General features: G+C 43.1%; 1 protein-coding gene across 1 annotated transcript in view; it reads right to left on the reverse strand.

Annotated features, from left to right (window-relative positions):
* The window catches only part of EPC2 (enhancer of polycomb 2), a 50661-nt gene extending 34566 nt beyond the window's left edge, over positions 1 to 16095 (reverse strand). Inside the window, exon 1 of the mRNA XM_075710323.1 lies at positions 15943 to 16095. Within this exon, the coding sequence (XP_075566438.1) occupies positions 15943 to 16095 (153 nt within the window). The remainder of the gene's footprint in view (positions 1 to 15942) is intronic.
* Positions 16096 to 22151: the final 6056 nt, after the last annotated feature.

The raw sequence follows: 22151 nt of genomic DNA on the forward strand, positions 1-22151 counted from the left end.
CCTCACCCTCTCCTCAGAGTAGCTACGGTCTAAGCTCTTAGCCACTCTGGCACCCCACTGACAGAGTATCTTCCAGTTTCTCAACACCTTTGAGAAATCTGGGGAAAGCAGAGTAACAGGAAAGAGCATTCCAAGAGCAGCCTCATCACCGAGAAGTGGAGGAGCACCATCACTTCCCCATCTGCTAGCCACACTCCTCCTGACGTAGCCCAGTCTACAGCATGCCTTAGCCACACAGAGGGCACACACCGGCGGCCCGGCGCCTGGTCCGTCCTTCCCATCAGTGCTGCCCCTCAGGCAGGCAGTTCCCTGCCCGTACCGATGCACGGCGTTGTCATTCTGCCCCAGGTACCAAAGTTGTGCGCTTCTAACTCAACTTCACAACGTTTCAGCTGGGCCAGTCCTCAAGTTTCTCAGCACCCAGAGGGATGCCCCACCGTTGGCAAGCCAACCCCTCCTCCTAATGCAGGAGCGTCAACACATTTGCTGAGGATGCATCCTGTACGCAGCCAACCCACTGAAGCTGACCAACTTATAGTTCCCCACCACACCCTCAAAATAAAACAAACCCAGACACTCTTCTAAAACGGGATTAAGCAACTCACAGAGAAGCCACACTAGTCCACAGTGGCCTAAGAAATGAATGGGTAAATAAGGTTTAACTCTCAGAAAAAGCAGCGAAGGAGGACACACAGCAAGCAAAATTCAAAACAACTTTTGGCTCCATAGCCCATTAAACAGTGCAGATGAGTAATTCAGATTCTCAGTTTTTGTAACACTGCTAGTAAGTGTACAGAGTTCCCAAGAAAAATCCGACAATAGATGTTAGTACTCATTTTTCTATAAAAAGCCTTCAAGCATAACACAGCTTTCAAACAGAAAAGTCTTAACAGTATTACTGTCACTCACCAAACAGCAGAGCTTCAAGAGGCAGATAAGCGATGCAACTTAAAATTAGGGAAAAAAAAAAAAAAATCTTTTTGCTGAACATGAAGCTAAGGAAAATAAAAACTTTAACTCCTGAAACAGTTCTGTTTAAACAAACTCTGAAGACTTTTACATGAAATTTGGTCTAATTAAATGGCTTTATTATACCTGAAAAAGCATTTTTAAAGGTAGATTTAGTAACTGGCACACCAATACACCTTTTTGTCTATTTTTCACCTTTTCTAATAGTTTTGAAAGCCATACACTGTATTTTAACTTGTACTTCTTTCTGAAGTAGGAGAGGTAAAAAGATCTCATACAAAATAACTGAACATTACAGGAGACAGTGATGATAGCAAACAGAACACGCTGCCATGGGAATAAAAAGGAGTACCCGCGAGAGAGTTATTACCCACTAATTCCTTAAAAAGCACATCCAAACCTTTCCCACTAGTATGACTAAAAAATTTCAAACAAATACAGCTTAAATAGTCCTATTTCTTCAACTAACAGCATAACAGAACTGGAAGTATCTAAATGTTTAGTATATGTAATACTGCTGCTTTAGCATATTTACGTGTTAAAACCAAATTGTTCTCCACGTGAAAGATTCATCTCTCTAGATGCACTTCAGCCATGCAGCTACCTTCACTGTACAATCACCACACTGACAAGAGTTTACAGCAAATTACTCAAGTCACCAGCTTGATATAATCCAGTATGTTTTCCTTGGAGCAGACAGCCTGTCCTGCCAGCATGAATCCACTCATTCCGCGTCGAGCGGCACAGAAGAGAACGCTGCACCTAGCAGCCTCGCACCCCCACCTTCGAAGCTCCAACCCAAGTCACTTGACAGCTGTTCACAACAGGGTTGACAGAGAAGCTAAGTATCAGCTTTAGTTCAGAACAAGACTTGAAATCACACCTCTGAACCCATACTGAGACACTGCAATCCTTGCTTTAATTTTTCCTCGGAGGGGAAAACCAAAAAAATTCTATGACACTGGTACCTAAAACCACTTAGCTTTGGTTTCTCATGTTCAGAACCAGGCTAAAAGTCCGAATCAGAGCACGGCACCTTCGCTGCTATGTCCTTTCACCCCTGAAATACCACAGGTTTCCTGTTCTTTCTGAACTTTCTCTCTGGGAGTTTCCTCACTAGGAAATAAAGTTCAACAATACTAGTAAGTCAACAGGTAATAGTCTCCTAAAGATTATTTCTGTTACGCTTTAAGGGAAACAGTGATCAATACTGAACATTATTTTTACCCATTAGAACTATATTTACCAATGTACTTACTCCCCTTTATTCTGCTGCTGCACAACAGAGCACTTGAATCCTACAGACCAGTTTGTTTTCTTCCTTATCCTTTAAGTTCCCTCTTGCCATCCCCCATAGTACTCTCTCTACAATAGAATTTATCATACTTTAAATAAATGTGCTAGTTTTTTGGATGAGCACCGTTGCAGATGCCTATGGTTGAATACCATCTTCACACTGAAAAGCCAATCTGTCTTAATTATGAAACTGCACTGAGCAATTCCGTATTGGATACAGACAACCTAGAAGACAAACCTTTAGGACTAAATGTATCTGTTCCCTTCTTCATTCCTTAAAACAATACCATACAAGCGATGCTACAACTCTTTAAAAGGTTATTTCACCACTTTTATTCACTTACTAATATTTACATTTACCCTGTGAGGTAGAGAGTAATGAAACATATTACAGTTTACTGTGACACTATTTAAGAAAAGAATTTCCTCTTTGCCAGTCCTTTCATGGCAGAGCTTCAGGTCACACAATTTACATTAGATATCTGCAACACTGTAGACTTTAATGAAAGAAATATCTTGACAGATGTTACTGAGACTTAAGGAAAACAAAACATAACATACCACAGCTTAGCTGTCAAAATCAACTCTCTTAACACAATAGGTGGCTTTAACTCCATAGCACTCCACTGTAAGTATGATGGAAAAGTGAATTTATTAACAGCTTTACCCACCAAAAATAAGCTATTTCTAGGCCAACCCCAAGTCAGCCTTCCAATCTACCTGCAATCAAGAACAGAATTAAAGCAAAGAAGCCAAGGAAAACTTACTAAAGCCTAGAGATCCCAGTTGTTTCACATCATATTCAAATTAGGAAATACAAATTAACTGACATTTTTATATTTAATATCGAGATTCAGGAAAAAGGTATAGGATTTTAATCTGAAATGTGCAGATTCATCTTGCAATCTCAGCCACAGCTCGTAATACCTGTTGACAAAACTTAGGGGGGGGGGGGCTGGGGGGGGAAGTGTCATGAAGCTCAAAAGCTACTTTGATCGAAAGTCTCTCCCCTCTTCTAAAGCCACAGCCTTGTCCACTCCCTCTTTGCACACCCCTCACATTTTTTTCTAAAGATTTCTGGGGTTTTATAAAGATTTAAGACAGAAGTGTCAACTCAAGCACCATCTTTTGTTTTCTTCTGCGGTTAACCCTTTCAATCCTTAACTGCCAGAAAAAGACATGGCCAATGAATATTTACCCTCCTCAGTGCAGGAAGAGCTTGGTATTTTCTATCCAGAAGGATTCATTTGTCTCCACAACACCAACAGGACGAACCTCTTCTTGAGCCGTGAGTAGCTTACTGGCAAAGTTGGTTTTGGTTTGGTTTTGGGTTTGGTTTTTTTTTTTTGTGGTTTTTTAAAAAAGAAAAGAGATTCCTGGACATGTCAACTTAGTATAAACACAATGATGACCAATTATCTGAGACTTCTTGCTCTAATGTTATCATAACTGAAAGTGGATCTAAGCAGCTGAAAGGCTTAAGAGAGGGGCAGGGGGAAGATACCTACAGAGCTGTTCTTTCTTTCCTCTCCCTCTGCCCTGGAATGGCAAACAGTTAACCGGAATAAGGAGTCACATATAGAGCAGAGGAAACCTGTCTGTTCCCCACAGCAATTTTCACCCTTGAGACAGCAACGACTATCTTAGGAGAAACTCACTGATTCATTTCCAATTTATTTTGAAAAGCAAACATTTTAGTGAATCAGCAAAGTTCATCATATATTGTTTTCTACTGATCCAGTGGAGAATTAGTCCATTCAGTAATCGGATCTGTTTCCTCTTGCTACCTGGCGTCCCCTTACAAGGTTGTGTTAGTTATGATGTAACGCAGAGAGCTGGGCAAACAACAAAAATTTACATATTGAGTTCAAACCAATGCACCCAAAGCAAAGCTGCTTTATAAGACTGAAACTCCTCTCAGTTTCCCTAAGGGGTTTCTGACTCTCAGTGGAAGGAAGCTCAAGAAAACCTACAAGAAACAGGAGAAGGTATGGTGTTACCTTCTTACAAGAGGAAAGGGTGCATGGAACCACTTCTCAGTTTCACTTTTGGCCATATTATGTTTTTCTAATATGAAACTCCCCGCCCTTTTTTCTTTTTCCTTAAATAATCACAAGAACCACTGTCACACACTTGCCTTCCATGCTGCCAAATTATGGCTACAGGCCAAAAAACCCATACTAATGGTAGGGTGCTGTTACATACAACTCAACAGAGGAGGCAGCAGCACAGTGAATTAAATTTTACTACTCCATCCTAAAAATTCACAGAAGTCCCTGGAATGGGCAAGATCTTTATTATATCTATTCTAAAGTCATTCCATTACTTTGGAAGTGAGTGAGTATGTCAATAGGAAAAAAAAAACCAAACCACCCCACTTTTCTGTCACTTTCTTCCCTTTTCCAGTTCTTCAACAACTGTAATTTCACAAGGCTACGCTAGTGCTATCTCAAAACCAAAAGACAAGCCATTCTGTTACGGTGAATACTTCACATTCAGATCATCTGATTATAGACAAATCACCTGAATGTTATCTCAAGAATGCCAACTTAGGCTGAAACAATACAACAGACTGCCCAAAAACACCTCACTGAGCCAAACATCCTTGGAGGACTTGGTGTCTAGGTAGACATGTCTACATAGGAGCTGTGCATCTAAATGAAGAAAATCCAATTTGGACCAAAAAAAGGTCAAAAGAATCCTTAATTTCTTCTCTGGCAGTCTGACTAAAGCCAATTTACGCGCTATAAAGTGACTAGAGGCAAGACAGGCAGTAAGAGTGGAAATTAGCCCATGAGACACTAATGGAGGTACAGAGGAAGTGAGATGACCAGAGAATATCACAATCATTTTTGTGTTTCTTTACGTAACCTTGCAGCACAAAAAAACAAAACAAAACAAAAACAAAAAAACCCAAACAAAAAAACCCAAACCAAAATCAAAATCTCTAAATAAGTTTAATGCAGGAAAAGCAAGCAATGCAGTTTCAATCGTGCTGTGTAATAATGGACGTGAAACGATGGTGAGACATCCCAAGTATTACCCTATTGAGTGGGACAGCAGTAATGTATGAGAACATGAGCATCCCTATAAATGATTGTTCACTATTTATGAACATATCATTGACACAAAACTGCCACTGTTTATGAAATGTCAAAAAAAAAAAAAAAAACAACTAGAGTACTATGTTTTAAAGCTACATTTAATTATACAAGTTTCCAGTCTGCCAAAAGTTGAATATAAATGAGTTATTAAAAACAGAGCTATCGTTATAACAATTAAATTGAATTATTAAAAATTCCTTTTGGAAAGGCTGAATGTGGTACTTTATGAGAAATGTACATTTCCTGAAAAGCAGGACCTTTCCCCTGCCTCCCCAGAGGCGCCTTGGCGTGACCTTAAGAGAAAATTGTTACATGTAGTGCAACATCTATGTCAAAAGACATAGAAGGCAGTCTTCATTTAGCTCTTTGTGATACATTTGTATCATTCACCACGTAACAAATACAACCTTACACAGAACAGATTGTTAACAAATTGCATCCAAGGAACTCCTTTTTATTTACAGTTTGCTTCAATTAGCATAACTTGATTGTCTCAAGTCAAATGGTGATGGAAAGGTATACACCTACACATATACAGGTATACACCTGGGATTGTTCAGCCTGGAGAAGAGGAGGCTGAGGGGAGACCTGATCGCTCTCTACAACTACCTGACAGGAGGGTGTAGTGAGGGGGGTGTCGGGCTCTTCTCCCATGTAGTTAGCGGTAGGACGAGAGGAAATGGGCTCAAGCTGCGCCAGGGGAGGGTTAGGTTGGATATTAGGAAAAATTTCTTTATGGAAAGGGTGGTCAAGCATTGGGACAGGCTGCCCAGAGAGATGGTGGAGTCCCCATCCCTGGAAGTGTTCAAAAAACGGGCAGAGGTGGCACTTGGGGACATGGTTTAGTCTAGTCTACCCTTGATTGGCTTAGAGTGGACTTGGCAGTGTAGGTTAATGGTTGGACTGGATGACCTTAAAGGTCTTTTCCAACCTAAACAATTCTAGGATTCTATATAAATATCCTCTCTTATTTTTCATGTAATTAACCCCACAATGTATTTTAAAAGGCTGAGATTCCACAACAACTAGTTTTCCTCTTTATTAAATGTGATGGTATACACAGAATCTGAACTCAATTTAATTCCTGGCTCCACGCATCAAAATCTTCACGGGACCACAAGCCACAAAACTGTGCTCCTCGCAGGGGAGAGCGGGAAGAGTCACTAGGAGGGAAGACTGGAAATTCTCCAACAGGAGCTGGTAACACCTCCCCACGGGATCTGTCTCCCTGCTGGGAGGCCACAAGGACCTGGGAAAGGCAGTGCGGTGGTGGCTGCTGCCTCACTTCATCCCACAATTAGAAACCCGCATTACCCAACAGCTTCGTAACAACACACGCTGCTTCTGGTCCCAGCACCTCGCTTGAAGCTACTCAAGAGCCTCGTGTGGCTAAGACGTCTGAGGCTACGTGCTCTTGACATTTGTTAGCCAAGAAGCTGTGTTATCTTAATACTAAAGATCTGGTCTTTCAAAGCATCAGTTCTCGCTGGTGTCACACAGGTTAAGTGGGGTCTCATTTTGTTGGTGCCTATCAGAAGCCTAAAGGCTGGTTACAACAGTCAAAGATCAAGAGGTGTGAGCATGTATGGCTGCTCAAATGAAAGGCGTGCACTAAAAATAAGTTCCTGTGATCAAAGCAGCCCTTACTGCCTTAGCATTGAAGTGAAGTTACCAAGAGTTTGGGTACCAAATGAGCCCGCTAATTTAATCTTCACCAGCAATGCAATTTCCTGGAATGTTTCAGGTATCACTTTTACATTCAAGAACAAGTTGCTTACAGTACCTCTCCCTCTCTTACTGCGCTATGCATTTAACCTTCTGACTCACGTGTCACATTTTCTTTCCAGGAGTAAGATCCAAAGTTCTCGTTATGGATTTTTATTTAACTGAGGTACGCACACCAATACCAGGGAATTTGTACTTCACGGAGTTTTTAAAACAAACATCCTCACCAAAGTGATGAAACCTGGAGTGCTGAAGACCTGACAAACAAAACAGAAATCCATCATATTATAAAAAAAAAAAAAAAAAAAAAAAAAAAAAAAAAAAAAAAAAAGAGATACCAGAGATTGTTCTAAAGTTAGGACAACTTAGAAAAATGTTTAAAAAAAAAATTAACACACAGGTGCACACACAGTAATTTGTAGGAATTAAAATTATTAACTACAAAATTCCATTTTAACTCAAACACCTTTAACTCAAGAAACATATTATTATTATTATTACTTTTTAACTTCAAGAACAGTGTGTCTCTATCTTACTTATCTAGTCACTGGATACCATTGCATGACATCCAGTATTTTGTTTATATCCAAGTTTAGCACAGGGGAATCAGACATTACCAAGATGCATAACAAAAACTATTTCTCCTTTGAAGCAACTCAAACTGGTCAAACAGATAAAAAGTGTGAGTTGCAGCCATAAAAATGGCAGAAAGCCAAGAAAACCAAATTACAAATTAAAATGCAACCAACAGAAAGCAACTAGGGAAAAGGGGGTAGGAAACATTTGTAAATATGCTGGCTAAGAACCAGTATGTGCATGAACTACTTTGTGTGTCACAGGGAACGTGATGAGATACAATGGAGGAAACAGTAGTTTATTGATATGGAGAACTGACGAAAAGTGACACCTAACAAACTGGAGAACAGGCTCACAAGGCAAGCTGCGTAAGCCCTAACTTCTCACAATTTAAGGTGACATAAACATGAGAAAATACCTTACAGAGAAAAATTCTACTGAAGTACTCACGGAATACTGGTGAGGTGTGGAGCACACCAAACTTCAGAGACACGAGAAATAAGTCTATTAGACAAAGACCGTCTGTCCTCACACATTTACCAGTGGGGAATGACTTTTTTCTTTGCCAAGTAACTTATGTGAGAGGATACAACTCTGGTGCCAGCTCACCTGCTCTTTCCACTCTGAAGTGTGCATTTTAATACCAACAGACCAAAGGCATATTTGTATCTAATAAAGTCCAATATTCTTACTCCAGCCATTTCCTCATTGGCTTGTTTTGAAGAAATAAGGGTTTTTAAAAAAAAAAACACAATGAGAAGCAGGTGTGGTAATCTCTCCTTTTGCCTTAAAGGATTAGACATTTTATTGGTGTGAACATTTTAGTCCCAATTAGAATTGCACCAAAGTCAATTAGGAAAAATAAGAACTCGGGCGTTTTTTTCTGCAAACTTCTGCTCCCCTATATTTAGAGCAGTTCTGCTACGGACAGGGACAGTATTTTAATGCAACACCTTTCAGTCACACTACACTGTGATTATCACATATCAACAAGCAGGAATTTGCAAAATGGATTAAAAACTTTAGAATAGTATATCCCAAAATACTTAATGTTTTTGACTCAGTAGTAGTCAACATTAAGTGTGACATTATGACAGTCTCTATTGGTATTACTTTTAGTTTCCTAAACTTATTTTCTCTACTTCTTACTCCTTTTCATACACAGTAATTCAGTTCTGGTTCTGTTCTTCTCTACTTGTTACAAAAATTTCAGTTCTACAATTAATCTTCACCACCAATGGCTTTAGCAACACCTAAGATTTAACTGTAATTTTGTTTATGTAAATATTAAATGTGTTATTTATATTTTTAGAAGTTGAACAGTTAGAACAATAAATATGCTAAGGCACATAACTGTTCAAATAAGTATAAACAAGACACAGTTTATTAGCTTTGTTGGCAAAATAAATTACAATTAACCTTCTGAATGTCTAGCACCAATCAAAATTATCTTTCTTATGAAAAATAATTAAAACCCAAGACTAATATAAGCAGATTTAATGTCTGTTGATCTAAATCATTCAAACCAGACATCTCAACTGATCTTAACCAACACAGAAATCCCACAATTCAAGCTGCCTGAGGTATTTCTTTCTAAGGTTTTCTTAAATTGAAGGAAAAGGAAAAATTGCTACCTACATTTGGGACATTCCAGAGCTGAGCGACAAAGCAGAGAGGCAGATTTCAAAACGTTCTCCTAAGCTTTCATCACGGAATTACACCTCATCCTGAGGAAACCTACCTATAAGGGAAAGTTCCCGCATAATGAACTGAGGTGTGACTCTCGATTGTCCCTGCAGATACCATTGTTCTCGTCTATGGACTCAGGCACCCAAACAAGTTAGGACAGGTTTCATGGACGGTGTTAACTGACCCCATGCATACGACTCTAGCCTGCAGCAAAAACGCAACTTTATCTAAATGAAGAGTGTGGTTTTAAGATATGGCTGAACCCATCTAACCTCAGGATGACACCAAAAGCCCAGAAGTCTCCTGCTGCTCCATTCCCAAGTCTTCTATCCCCACAGGCTCCTACCACTTCTCCTAAACTACAGGATGCTCAACTTTTCCACGGTGAGCTTTCACCTCCCATTATCGAGTCAGACAGGCCTCAGTACTGCAAAAAGCAGACAGGCCATCCCTGCTAGCTGCAGACCACAGTTTGCCTGGCTCAGCCGTATCTTAAAAAGCACACTCCAAGATAAATTACTTGACATTTGTCACAGGCTAAGCCTATGCTCACAAGCAGTTGTTACAGGTTAGCTGACAGGTGTTAATGTGATAAGCCCTAATAAACTGATTGCAAGTCTGAGACTTAAGAGCAAATCTTTGTATCGTTTAACTTCGGGCACATAAATACAGCCAGAACAAATGAAAACAAAGGCTACTCAATTTAACAGTTCACCACTTAACTACGCTTAGCTACTCTAAGTTTAGATGGGGTCCACATTCTTCAACAGCTTATTTTCATCCCCACCGCAGCCTCAAGCTAACACAATCCAACCTACTTAGCATTAAGTCTGGTATACCATTATCGAACAGGATGTTAAAAAGTACCAGCGGTGGACTGAAAGGAAGTTTCTGTTAGCCACAAAAATGCTTTGCAGGTGAAAGCACAAGAAGGATAGAGGATCCCAGCTGAAAACTGAAATAATGACTGGGAAATGGTGCTGAAATATGCACTTGTGAGGGACATCACCGCGTGATGCATTGGGTCTCAAAGGGAGAGGGAAAACACAGGACCTGAAGGCAGGTTCATAAACAGAACTGAAGTTTAAAATTCCATGAATAAAGATCACAACACAGCATTATGCTACCTACTACCAAACATGCTTCAGCAGTCCCAGCAGTCTCCAAACATACCCAGAGTAAGTAAATAAATAAAGGTGCTGAACTCAAACTGAGAAATGAACTTCTACTGGGAATTACATTTCCCCAGCACATAAGCCAGTTGATTCTACTCAAACAAACCCCATTTCTTTTCTAAGGAAAGCCTACTGTCTTAATTTCACTTAGTTCTGCATGGAAGTACAGTCTTTTGAGGTTCATTCTTAAACTTTCATGAAGTCTTTTTGAGGTTTGGGTTGGGGTTTTGGGTTTTTTTTGTTTTTGTTTTTTTTTTTTAAACAGAATATTTGCATGGTTTGAACTAAAGTTATCCTCTGGTGACCTGGCTTTTTCTTTGTTCGACAAAGCCCTTCATTTGTAAGCAACTTTGAGGGTTCAACCACAGGTTATGAATGCACATCTGACATATAGATCTCAAGGTAAATAGGTTCTGTCAACATGGGGAGTCATTTATGTACATTTATGTTTTTAAACCTAAACACAAGCACATCAGACAGTACCAGGTAGGTACTTCTAATCAACAGCTTAAGTAAGTCCTCACATATTTGAAACCACCCACCTTGGAGATATTCAAAAGCCATCTGGACATGGTCCTGGGCAACAGGTTCCAGGTGGCCCTGCCTGAGCAGGGGGGTTGGCCAAGGTGACCTCCAGGGTCCCTTCCAACCTCACACTTTCTGTGCGAGTCCGTAATACTTGACTGCATTTACTGAAGCACCTTCCTAGAAGTCACTGATGTCGACAGCACAACTAACAACAGAACTCCATCTCTCTCTAAAAATACCATTGTCATCATAAAATTCAAGCTAATTGTATTAAGGCACCTATTGGTTAACAATTATAATTTAGTATAAATAATTATTGCTAAATCGGGATTAAAAGAAAAAAAAAAAGATCTCTTCATGCTCTGAAAACAGCTATCCGTAACATTTCCGTAAACAAAATCAGCTTTAAAAGACTTATGCCTCCCAATAAAGGTGTGGTAGTGTGTCTGGAGTGGAAGGGGGAGACTTGAGCACTGAACTCCAAACTCCGATTTCGCAGAAAGCAATCCGGTAGTATGGAGGCACTCAACACTATTCCAGCACATAGACTATGTATCAAACAAGACTACTTGCCTTTATGCTGACAATCAGCTGTAATGTGTGAACAACTCCATTACTCTCCTTATTAAAAAATGACACTATTGGTTAATGCAATGAAAAAAAAAGCGCATAATCTGCAAGATGTGTGCCATTTCAACAAGAGACAGAAGGGGCAAAAGCAGAGCACCCCTGAAGTCCCCATCCCATCCCAATGTGCTTATGCTCACACATGCAGGATGAGGCCCCTCCAAGGAAAGATTAAGTGACAATTAATATTTGGTCTCATAAACAGAAAAAAACAACAAAAAAAAGGTTTAGGCATAAGAATATGTGCAAGAAAATGTCAATGTAGGACTGGGTCATAATAAACCTTTTTTTTTTTTTTAGAAAAAAGCAATTTCTGCAACAAAATTAATGATATCTCTACGTGTATGCATGTATTTTTAGAGTCCTCCCGATTGAACTCTTCCAGTTCACTGTATCAGCAAACATATTCAGTATGTTACATCGTATCAGCAAAAATAGCCAAACAAAAAACTATGACTTGGGCAAAGTTAGTGCTTCCTGCTTTAACAGGAGAACTACTATGCTGCTTCAGAAGCATCACTAGCTCCAGGATGCCTTGAAAGCCAGATGCTGAACACTTCAGGTTTCCAGCACTACAACAGAAACTGAATGAACTAAGGGATAGAGAGTAGGAACAGAACAGAAAGCAAGAAAAAATTTCTCCAAGTTAACTACTTCCAGCCTGCCAAAATACTTAAAATTGAACATTGTATTTAATGATCAGTGAAAGATCATCCTGAGGTGATCACTCAAGGACTGAAAGTGAAAGTCACTTCTCATTTGTACTCTTGTCAGCATTTTAATAACGTTAGACCATATCCTTAATTCGCTATTCATGCGCTTTTCCCTCTACAACCTTAGCCTTGTCATGCGATGTCAAACTTAGCTGCACACGAATGTATGTTCAAACAAGAATTTTGAGATGAATGCTCAGGTAGCTTTGACCGGGCAATCTAGGTATCATCAATTACCGCCATGCTTTTAGCTTCCTAACAACTCAAGTAAATTTACTTCTGAAAGCCTTCAGCCTGAATTTGTCTCATTATTAAGCATGATTTTTCCCCCACAACATGCAACTCGGCAATCTCCAGTAATACGTATTCAAATAAATAGCACCTAGTTATGCGGCAAGAAACAAAACCAGGGCTTATCTATTCTGCAACTTTTCCCCCTTCTGGCCAAAACAATTCATTAGCATTATGAAATACAACTCTTACTCATCAGAAAAAAACAATACGAAATGTCCCTGCTCAGTTTCTGAAGCTCACAAAAGGACATCTTCCTGCTTTTGCTTAACAGTAATCTCTCTCTCACGAGTTAAAAAACCAAACCAAAACAAAAAACAAACCCACACAATTTTCTTCCTCAGGTTTAATTTAGGGCAAATTATAAACACTTGCTAACACAAACATGCTACAGACCAGAAGCCTAATTCTTTCACAGCTGGAATCTCCAAGTGAGAGAAATGAGCTGCTGATTTGTAAAATGCTGCAAGGGGATATAAATCTTTAAGATACTTAAATAGAAATAGTTCCAGAATATTCATCAAGATCAAATCAAAAGAAAAGTCAAATAAAGATGCTCAGACTGACAAATGGGGCAGTATAATTTTTTGTAGCGTGTACTGTTGCCCAGTCTGGGACTACAGCGACTGTATGACATTTTAATACACAGTCCAAATAACTTTAGTAATAGTTGCAGAAATGAGTGACAATCCTTAAGCCCCTCTAGGCTTTAAACCTTTCTATAGTCCTAAGAATAAGAGTAGCTTAAAAAACAAACAAACAAAAAAACCCACAGTAAAAACAAATGGACCAAAATCTGTGGTTTTGTGTATACAAAACATTAATCATGAACAAAGCAAATCAGATGCCTGCCGTAGCAAGACTAGGTTGTAAAGAACAGGTCAGACACACAAGCCTATCTTAACCATTTTAAATCTCGCACATCTGTAACTATGTAGTTATTTCCAGCAAAAGTCACACCTGGAAGATGGTATTTGACCCCATGGCACTACAGGACCTTTCTGATTTCACCAAGGCTTCACACAGGGTGGCACAGCAGGGAAAGCAGCGTACCGAGGCCAGAGTAACATCAGCTTTGTGGCTTCGTACAGCAAACATAAACCATCAGCTACCCCGACGGCTGAAACACCTTTCACGAGATGCACCCCTGGCCAAAGTTGGGATTGAAAAAGAGCCCTGAGGCACTCGAGCACTCGAGATGTCAGAAGGGAACATGTGGATCTCTCTCTCCCCCCGCAAAAGTCCCTTTCAAAAATACATCAAATCGACCAGAGCAACGCTTGCTATGAATAAAAGCTGTTTAAATATTTCTCAACTATTTAACTACTGTCATCTACAACAGCCTTTCCTAGAAGGGCTTTACATACCACTACCACAAAAATTTACATTAAAAGAATTATTTGTGGAACACTAGGAGAAGTCCAGTGACTTTTCATCCACTCCATGAATGAAACTGTCACTACACAGCAATAATCTAAACAACCCATTAACAGTGCCGTTTATAATCTTGTCTGGCTGATGTGTCTAGCACTACGCTTATATATTGCTTCAATGACCATTTCATTTTAATATTACATAATATATCAAATATAGCCACATTTCAGTGTGGAGAAACTAAGCCTCACTCTTACAGAAAAGCAACGTTTTAGTACAACACTAAAGCAGTTTTACTGAAGTATAAACCTAATCTTCTTCACAATCATTAAGCAGCCCACAAGCAGCTTGCTTGCTGGAACTCTTACAGCAATTTTCCATTAACAAGTTTATTTAAAACACGATTTACCAAAATAACACCATCATTTTGAAAAATCAACCGTATTTTATAAACATTAGATGCAAACACAGCACTGCACTTGCAAGTAGACCTTAAAGACTGACAAAACCAAATTACTCTCCAGGATTGCTTCGTTAGTACCACACTGTTGTTGCTTTTAAATACGCTCCCAGCTTCTAGCAGAAATTTACTCTTTGGGAAGTACTGGAAGTTTTGATTACAGTGTATTACACCTTGGAAAATAATGGGGGAAACAGAAAACAAAGAAAACAACAAAACAACCCGCAACAGTAAAAGAGAGAATTCCTTTTAATATCAACAGTCAAGTGAGAAAACCAATCGGAAAGGCATGGAGCCTCCTTTGACAGCTGTAACCTCTGAAAAGCCAATCCACACGCATAGGGGTTTGGCTGAGGCGGAGACACAGATTCATTGAAGAAATTCTTGAGGGTGCATTTACTATCGGCTGTACATCCAAGTACAGACGCAGCAGGCGACAGCCTATAGCTAAGCCTTATACAACTCTTAAGGAGCGCAAGAGTTGGTTTTTAAGGATCGGTAAGACCAGCCAGCGCATTCAAGCGACACCAGAACTGCGGGCAAACATTTGTGAAGAGGTGCTGTCCTACTGCTCGTCAAAAAAATAAAAAAAAACAAAACAAAACAGAAACTTATCTTTACTTAAGGGGGCAAAAGCTTTTTTTCCCCTGCACTGTGACATTACCAGAAGAACAAGCATCACGTGTATTTTTATTTAACACTCGCCGGTTTAGTTAGGAGTCACCTAAACGCTTAAAAGCCTAACGCTTAATGCAACGCGTCCAGCCGATGCATCCGACACCTGATGTGCACGGCGCGGCGCATCTCTCCCGACAAAGTGCGAGCAGGACGCGCGCTCGCCACAACTCCCGAGCGCTCCCCCCGCAGCACCTGCAGCGGGGAACGAACCCAAACTGCCCCGCTGCCCCCGACCCTGCCAGCGGGCAGCTGGACAATCCGTAGGACGGCAGCGTCCCGCTCCCTCCGCTGCCCCGTCCGCAGGGCCAGCGCAAGGCCCGCTACGGCGGGCGGGCGCCGCGGGCCGCCCCGCTCCGCTGCCGAGCACCGGGGGAAGCGGCGGCAGCCAAGGCACGCTACGCCGACTGCGCCCGCCCGCTCATTCAGAGATGCATCTTGCGCCTTCCTCCTTCTTACGCTAGCGTAAAGGCCTTCCCCCCCCCCCCCCCCCCCCCCCCCCCCAAGCACTAATCAAAACACTCGCGAGTCGGGACGCAAAGAAGATGGCGGAGCAGGGCCCGCTTACGGCGTCGGACAGCAGTTTACGCTGCGCTCTTTGCGCAGGGCCCCGTAAGAAGCGTGCAGCGCTGCGGTGGGGAGCGTGCGTAGTGCGCTTGGCGAATGCCGATGGCCTATTTCCCGTGAGGGGAGGGGGGTGTCTGATAAACAATGGTGCCCCCCCTGCGCGGCTCCCTTACCGATTCCTCCTCTTTCTCCATCCCCGTGGGCATCTGCGGCACAGCCCGGTTGATAGAGACGCAGTCGTTGAGGTCGGGCATGTCCTTGCCGCGGTAGATGGGCAGCGGTTTGGCGGCGTCTAGCGCCCGGGCTCGGAAGGAGAGTTTGCTCATTGTCTCCCCCTCACAATAACACCCCGGGGCCGGGCGGGCGGGGGGGGGGGCCTTCAGTGCGGCCTCGCCGCCGCCTCCCAGCCGCTCCCGCACCCGGCCCGCACCACCATGGAGGGTCCCGCCGCCCCGGAACAGCTCTCCGCGGGGCCGCCCGTAGCTCACAGCGCACGCCCCGCAGCCCTAGATCCGCGCCGGGCTCGCTCGATCCGCTCCCTGCGCCATGGCAAACATGGCGGACATTAACCAAAGCGGCCAGCGATCCCGACAGCCAACGCGAGAGCTCGGGGGGGGGTGGGGGGGGTGGCCGGGAGGGAGGAGGCGAGGGGAGCGCGGTGCGCGCGCAGCCGAGGGCGGGAGGCGGAGGGGGGCGGCGGGAGGCGGCCGTGAGGGGCGGCCGCTGAGGCGGGACGGGACCGGACCGGACCATGGAAGGGGGGGACCCGGCGTCTCCCCGCCGCTCTCTCCCCCCCGCCCGGCCCCGCTACGCTGGGGAGAGCACCGGGAGGGAACGTGTGACTGGAGAAAAGCGTCGCCGGGGCGGGCGCTGGCTGCCAGGGCCGCGTCCCGCCGCTGCCGGCCGGCCCCGAGCCGGTGACAGCGAGGGGCAGGCAGCCCGTGGCGGCGGCGGGAGGCCCGTCTGGCGGCGGCGGGGCGGGAAGCGCCGGCTCCTTCTCTCCGGCCCCGGGCTCCTCTCCTCGGCGCGGGCCGGTGGCTCTCGTCGCCAGCTGTTTCGGGGTGAAAACGTTTTAGCAATAAACACAGCCGTCAGGAGACTTAGCGGCAGTTACTGTCACAAACCAACACTTCGGAAACCCCCGACAGCGATGCAGGCTGGGGGATGGAGAGATGGAGAGCAGCCCTGCGGAGGACTTGGGGGTGCTGGGGGTGAAAAGCTGGACATGAGCCGGCAATGTGCGCTGGCAGCCCAGAAAGCCAACCCCATCCTGGGCTGCATCCCCAGCAGCGTGGGCAGCGGGGCGAGGGAGGGGATTCTGCCCCTCTGCTCCGCTCTGGGCAGACCCCCCTGCAGCCCTGCGCCCAGCTCTGGGCCTCAGCACAGGACACGGAGCTGCTGGAGCGGGGCCAGAGGAGGCCACAGAAATGCCCCGAGGGCCGGAGCCCCTCTGCTGCGGGGCCAGGCTGGGGGGGCTGGGGGTGCTCAGCCTGGAGAGGAGGGGGCTGCGGGGAGGCCTGAGTGCGGCCTGGCAGTGCTGAGAGGGGCTGCAGGAAGGGGGGGGCAAGCTGTTAGCAAGGCCTGTTGGGACAGGGCAAGGGGTGATGGGTTTAAACTACAGAAGAATAGATTCAGACTGGCTATAAGGAAGAAATGTTTTACAGTGAGGGTGGTGAGGCACTGGCCCAGGTTGCCCAGAGAGGCGGTGGAGGCCCCATCCCTGGCACCATCCCAGGCCAGGCTGGACGGGGCTCTGAGCACCCTGGGCTGGTTAAAGCTGTCCCTGGCACTGCAGGGGCTGGGCTGGGTGGGCTCTGAAGGGCCCTGCCCACCCAAACCATTCTATGTTTCTATGAAAGAAACTCAAACCTGCCTAATTTTTCTTTTTCCCTCAAGAGTCATGTCCTGTGTTGCTCTCTGCATGGACGGAGCCTCGAAGAGGGGCTGAAGTTCTGCGTACCACAAAACAAAGTGCTTCTCACGCCCAGAAGCGCGTGTTAAAGACCTGTCCCTAGCTCTGGAGTTACCTGGGGGTAGCTGCATGGTGTGTGCTCGTTGATGCTCTTCCACTGTAGCAGTGCCTCACTCCTGTTTGGTTCACCCTGCTTTCAAAGGATGCAATGCCAAACAGGAACAAGGCATTCGACTTGGAAAGAATAATCCCAAATTCTCCAAGTGGGCAAAGCCACAGCCCTCTACCAGCGCTTCCCACATCGGTTCAACGTATTGACTTGAGTCTGCAAAGCCCTTCATCAAGGACCTTTAGTGCTTCACATACCCCGTCACTATTTTGACACCCTGAGATCAGGCCAGCTGCTTTTTCTCACCTCCACCTTAGAGCTCTTACAGGAGGTCTCAGTGCAATCTTCTGTCTCTGGAATAAACTGGAACTGTTAGGCAGACAAAACTTGACCGTGTTACCATTTGGACCACAGTGCCAACTATAATATTCTGGTTTTTGATTAAAAAAAAAAAAAAAAAGCTTTGACTAAATAGGTTGAGCCCCTGAATTGCTGTTCAGTTTTAGTTACCTGCTGCATTTGTTATTTATATGGTTTTATATAGCAAATACAACTACTGTTCATGATAAGCACGTGATTTACAAAACAAAAAATAAAGAATTGTGTCAGCTAGAGAGAGACAGCGATAAGGAAGATGAAACAAGTGTGATAATACAGAAGAGGGAAAAAGAAGCAGCGGTAACGTTACATTCATGAGCCATGGACCCAAGTTAGCTTGGGAAAGAGTTCTGGAAACTATATTAGCTACTCCTGTGAAAGCACCAGGTGAATGTTCAGTAATAGTCGTATGAACAATAGAAGCTTCAAAAGTTATGACAAAAGGAACAGAGAACAAAACTGTGATAGATTGCCCTTATTTATAATTCCCTTAAAATATTTTTATTCGTAAGGACAGGCAATCCTTGACTTGGATTAGAATTAACACACAACTTTTAAAAGTCATATAGTTTCTAGCTTAGAATGTATACTTCAGCAGCGGTTTCGAAGTGGCCAAACTTTCAACGCCCAAAATCATTTTGATACCCCCAAACTGATTCACAATTGATCGGTAGCAGCAGAGGGTTGCCGTTTTCCAAAGAGTAATTGCAACGCACTTCTGCGTGAGCTTTCACGTCTCGGTCGTGCTGCATGGCACCGATACAGAGACCATGAGGCAAATTAAGCCACGGGCTCTTCCTGAGCTGGAGATGCTGCATCTTGTGCATCCTCGCAGCTCTCTAGAAGAAGCTAGTCCCAACAACTAGGAGAAACTAGAAGTTGAAATAAAGATAGTCGTGCTGTTTCGGCTGGACAAAGCGGGTAGCAAGGGTAGTTACTGGCACTCTCAGCAGCTCAGGAGTTAGGTTTGCATTTTGATGACTGATTTTGTGAAAGGAGGAGATGACTTCTGTGAACCTTCTCCCACCAGGCAACTGCCCGAAGGTTGTCTTGTTTATCAGCTACTTAAATGTGTGCCTAAAGTAAATGCTGGACCGAATTCAACCTCAACTGCCGGGACCCCCCCTTCACACCTTAGCACAGGCATTTAAAATTGAACCCAAGCGTGCGCTTCCCCTACAGTTGTTGACAAACAGCGTATGAGGGGCATGAATTCCAGGCTCAGTAAATAAAATTTGTTTTCAGCTCATGTTTCATGCATTTTCCGTACAAATGGCGTTACACAGATTCTCTTACGGCCCTGCTGTACAGATAACGTGTGTTTGAAAAGGTTAGGTTAGCTGCATGGAACAGGCAGTTCCTCCTGAAGTACTTCCTCAAGCAGTTAAAAGACAGGAAGGACTTTTCCTCTTTCTGCTTCCCTTGTAGCAAGAAAGAGGCATTTTACACACCACTGTAAGATTTTTTTTTACTTTTTTCAGTTAGCACAACTGAACAACAGATAATAACAACCTTTTCCCTTTATGTGCATGTTCTGTTCTTTTTCACTGCTTAAACCAAAAAAAAAAAAAAAAAGAACAAAAATGCAACACATTTACCCTCAAGGTGGCTCTTAGTCCTAAACTCATCCCATTATTTTATTTCTACAAGCAATGCAATTTTTTTTCAAATGATGCCCTGTAGGATACTGAGGGTTTTTATGTAGTCAAAAAAGGCATTGCACAGAGCCCAACACAGGTAGAACTAAAGTTTTGACCTACATTAGCTTAGCTCTAAGCCAGAACCATACATCTTTTCTGTACATAATCTGATCTCTTCATCTTGTAAAATATTACAGGTTTGCTGAGGAATTTCAGCTGTAAAAAAATTACAGGCTGTACCTGACCTATAAATAAAATAACTTACTTTTGATGCACAAATCAAGGAAACAATGTCTCGAATGAAATGATTTGTTCCGTAGTTGAATTCTGACTTGTCTTCATATTTTCTGTATAAGGTAATGGAACTGAATATGCACAGTTGCCTACTGGATAGACCAGAAATACCCAAATTTGATTTGAACACATATATCAATGGAAATGTTAGAGTTACATAGGCTCGGGTGCTTTATCACATCCTTGCTTTTGGTTCTGCTTCTCCATAGTGACATTTAACACAAGGAATGCTTGTTCTCACTGTAGCTGCCTAACGTCTGGGTCATTTCTGGTGGTCTTTTTGCAGTTTTTTTCTGTTTCTTTTTGTTTCTTTTTTTTTGCTAATAATATACATCTCACTGCATTAGTCTTACACCAAGCAGAAGCATCGCTTATGGACAATTATGTCAAGAAATGTTGATGTACATTATTGCAGTATCATGTCATGAGCATGTAATAGTTCTTTATTTTGTGTGCGGTTTCACACATGTACAAGAAGCAGTAAAAAAAAAAAAAACCAAACAATGCATGGTCAGTATAGAAACAGAAATTCCAGAAGTGGTTAATGGCCTCCGAAAAGGTGTGGTGTCGTTCAGCCTTGTGGGGTGTTTGAAACCTTAATTAATTGTATGGTGTTAAAAGATAACTAGAATTTTGGGGTGCTGGTGACTCGGCTGTAAACGCACAACAATAATCGTGAGGATACAAAGCGTAGAGAAGAATTGCCTTCGTCTTCTGCAAGGTGCCAGGTACCCACTGCACGAGGGTTAGGAGGTGCGATTAGGAAAGCGATGCTGACGAATCTTGTGCTGACAAGTATTTCCGATGTGGCTGATGCAGCCATCGTACATTCAGGATTCCTGCCTCGGTAGCAGCAGCGGCCGCCTCATTACAGAGTGTTTTGATCTCATGTTTAAGCAAAGCTTCACTAGAAGGGAGCCTAAAAGTAGCCAGGAGGCTGGCTTAGTAACTTCAGCACAAGGGAAAGTGCTGAGCTTTCCAGGACATATATGAATGGACTAGGGGAGTCTTTTTAAAGGTTATGAAGTCCTCCTTTCTCCCTATGTCTGAGAACTCCTATTGAAGTGAAAGGAACCTCTGTCCTATTCATTTCAAAGGGGGTTTTGTCAGGAAAAAGAGCTTGATCAAAGTAGCTACTAAGCATGCTTAGTGGCTAATGTTCAGAGTTAAATGTATCAGCTGTTCCAAACCATTTCTATTTCAAATTATTCAAAGGGTTTAGGGGACTGGCAGCCTGCATGTTTTCCTCTCTAAGGTCACCAAAACCTATCAGCCAAAACCTGAAATCTAGTATGGAATAGCTCCTTGGGAGATTTAAAGCTCTGAAGGCAAATTATGAAAGTTGCAAATTAAGTTAAAATCTCGAGCCCGACAGCAAGAGCCACCATATAAAATGAAATGAAAAGGCAGCTATGAAAACAGCTGATTCCCAAAATTATCGCAGGAAGGTAAAATGATGGAAGATGCTTGAGCTAGGAAGCAGCAGGAAGCTCCTGGTTCAAGAGTTTTATACCAAAAATATCCATGTCAAGAAATATGTTTAAAATGAAGGGAGAGCATGCTTTATGTCTGAAGCTTAACACGGGCGTCGGGAGGGGTCATCAGCTCTTTAAAGGAACCTGGTGCAGCTGTTTCCTATTGTATGAAATCTTGGATTCTTCGCCAAAAGATAAATCTACTCTTGACTGTGACTCCGCTCTTCTATGACACAATTCAACCAGTAAGTTAACAACAAGGCAATTATGACACCAGATGAAGTTGGTTTAGAATTATAGTCCATAAACCTGCACGTCTGCCCAACAGATACCACTCACTGAGGTTGCAAAAGCTTTCCTTTTAAGAGAGGTCATTGGGAGGTGCTTATAAAGGCATTCGGTTTCACTTTGTAGGCTGAAATTTGTTCTTCATCAATGTAGACGTGTGTACCTGCCCATATTCATCTCTCTCACACGGTATTTGCACTGAGCGTGTGTAGAACATCGAGTAAAACCATCAGCTGCCTCTACGAGCGCAGCTCAGAAGCACGGGAGTCTGGGGTTGAGTTTTAAA

This window comes from Pelecanus crispus, chromosome 5, assembly GCF_030463565.1.
Source record: "Pelecanus crispus isolate bPelCri1 chromosome 5, bPelCri1.pri, whole genome shotgun sequence".
In the NCBI taxonomy this organism is placed as follows: Eukaryota; Metazoa; Chordata; class Aves; order Pelecaniformes; family Pelecanidae; genus Pelecanus; species Pelecanus crispus.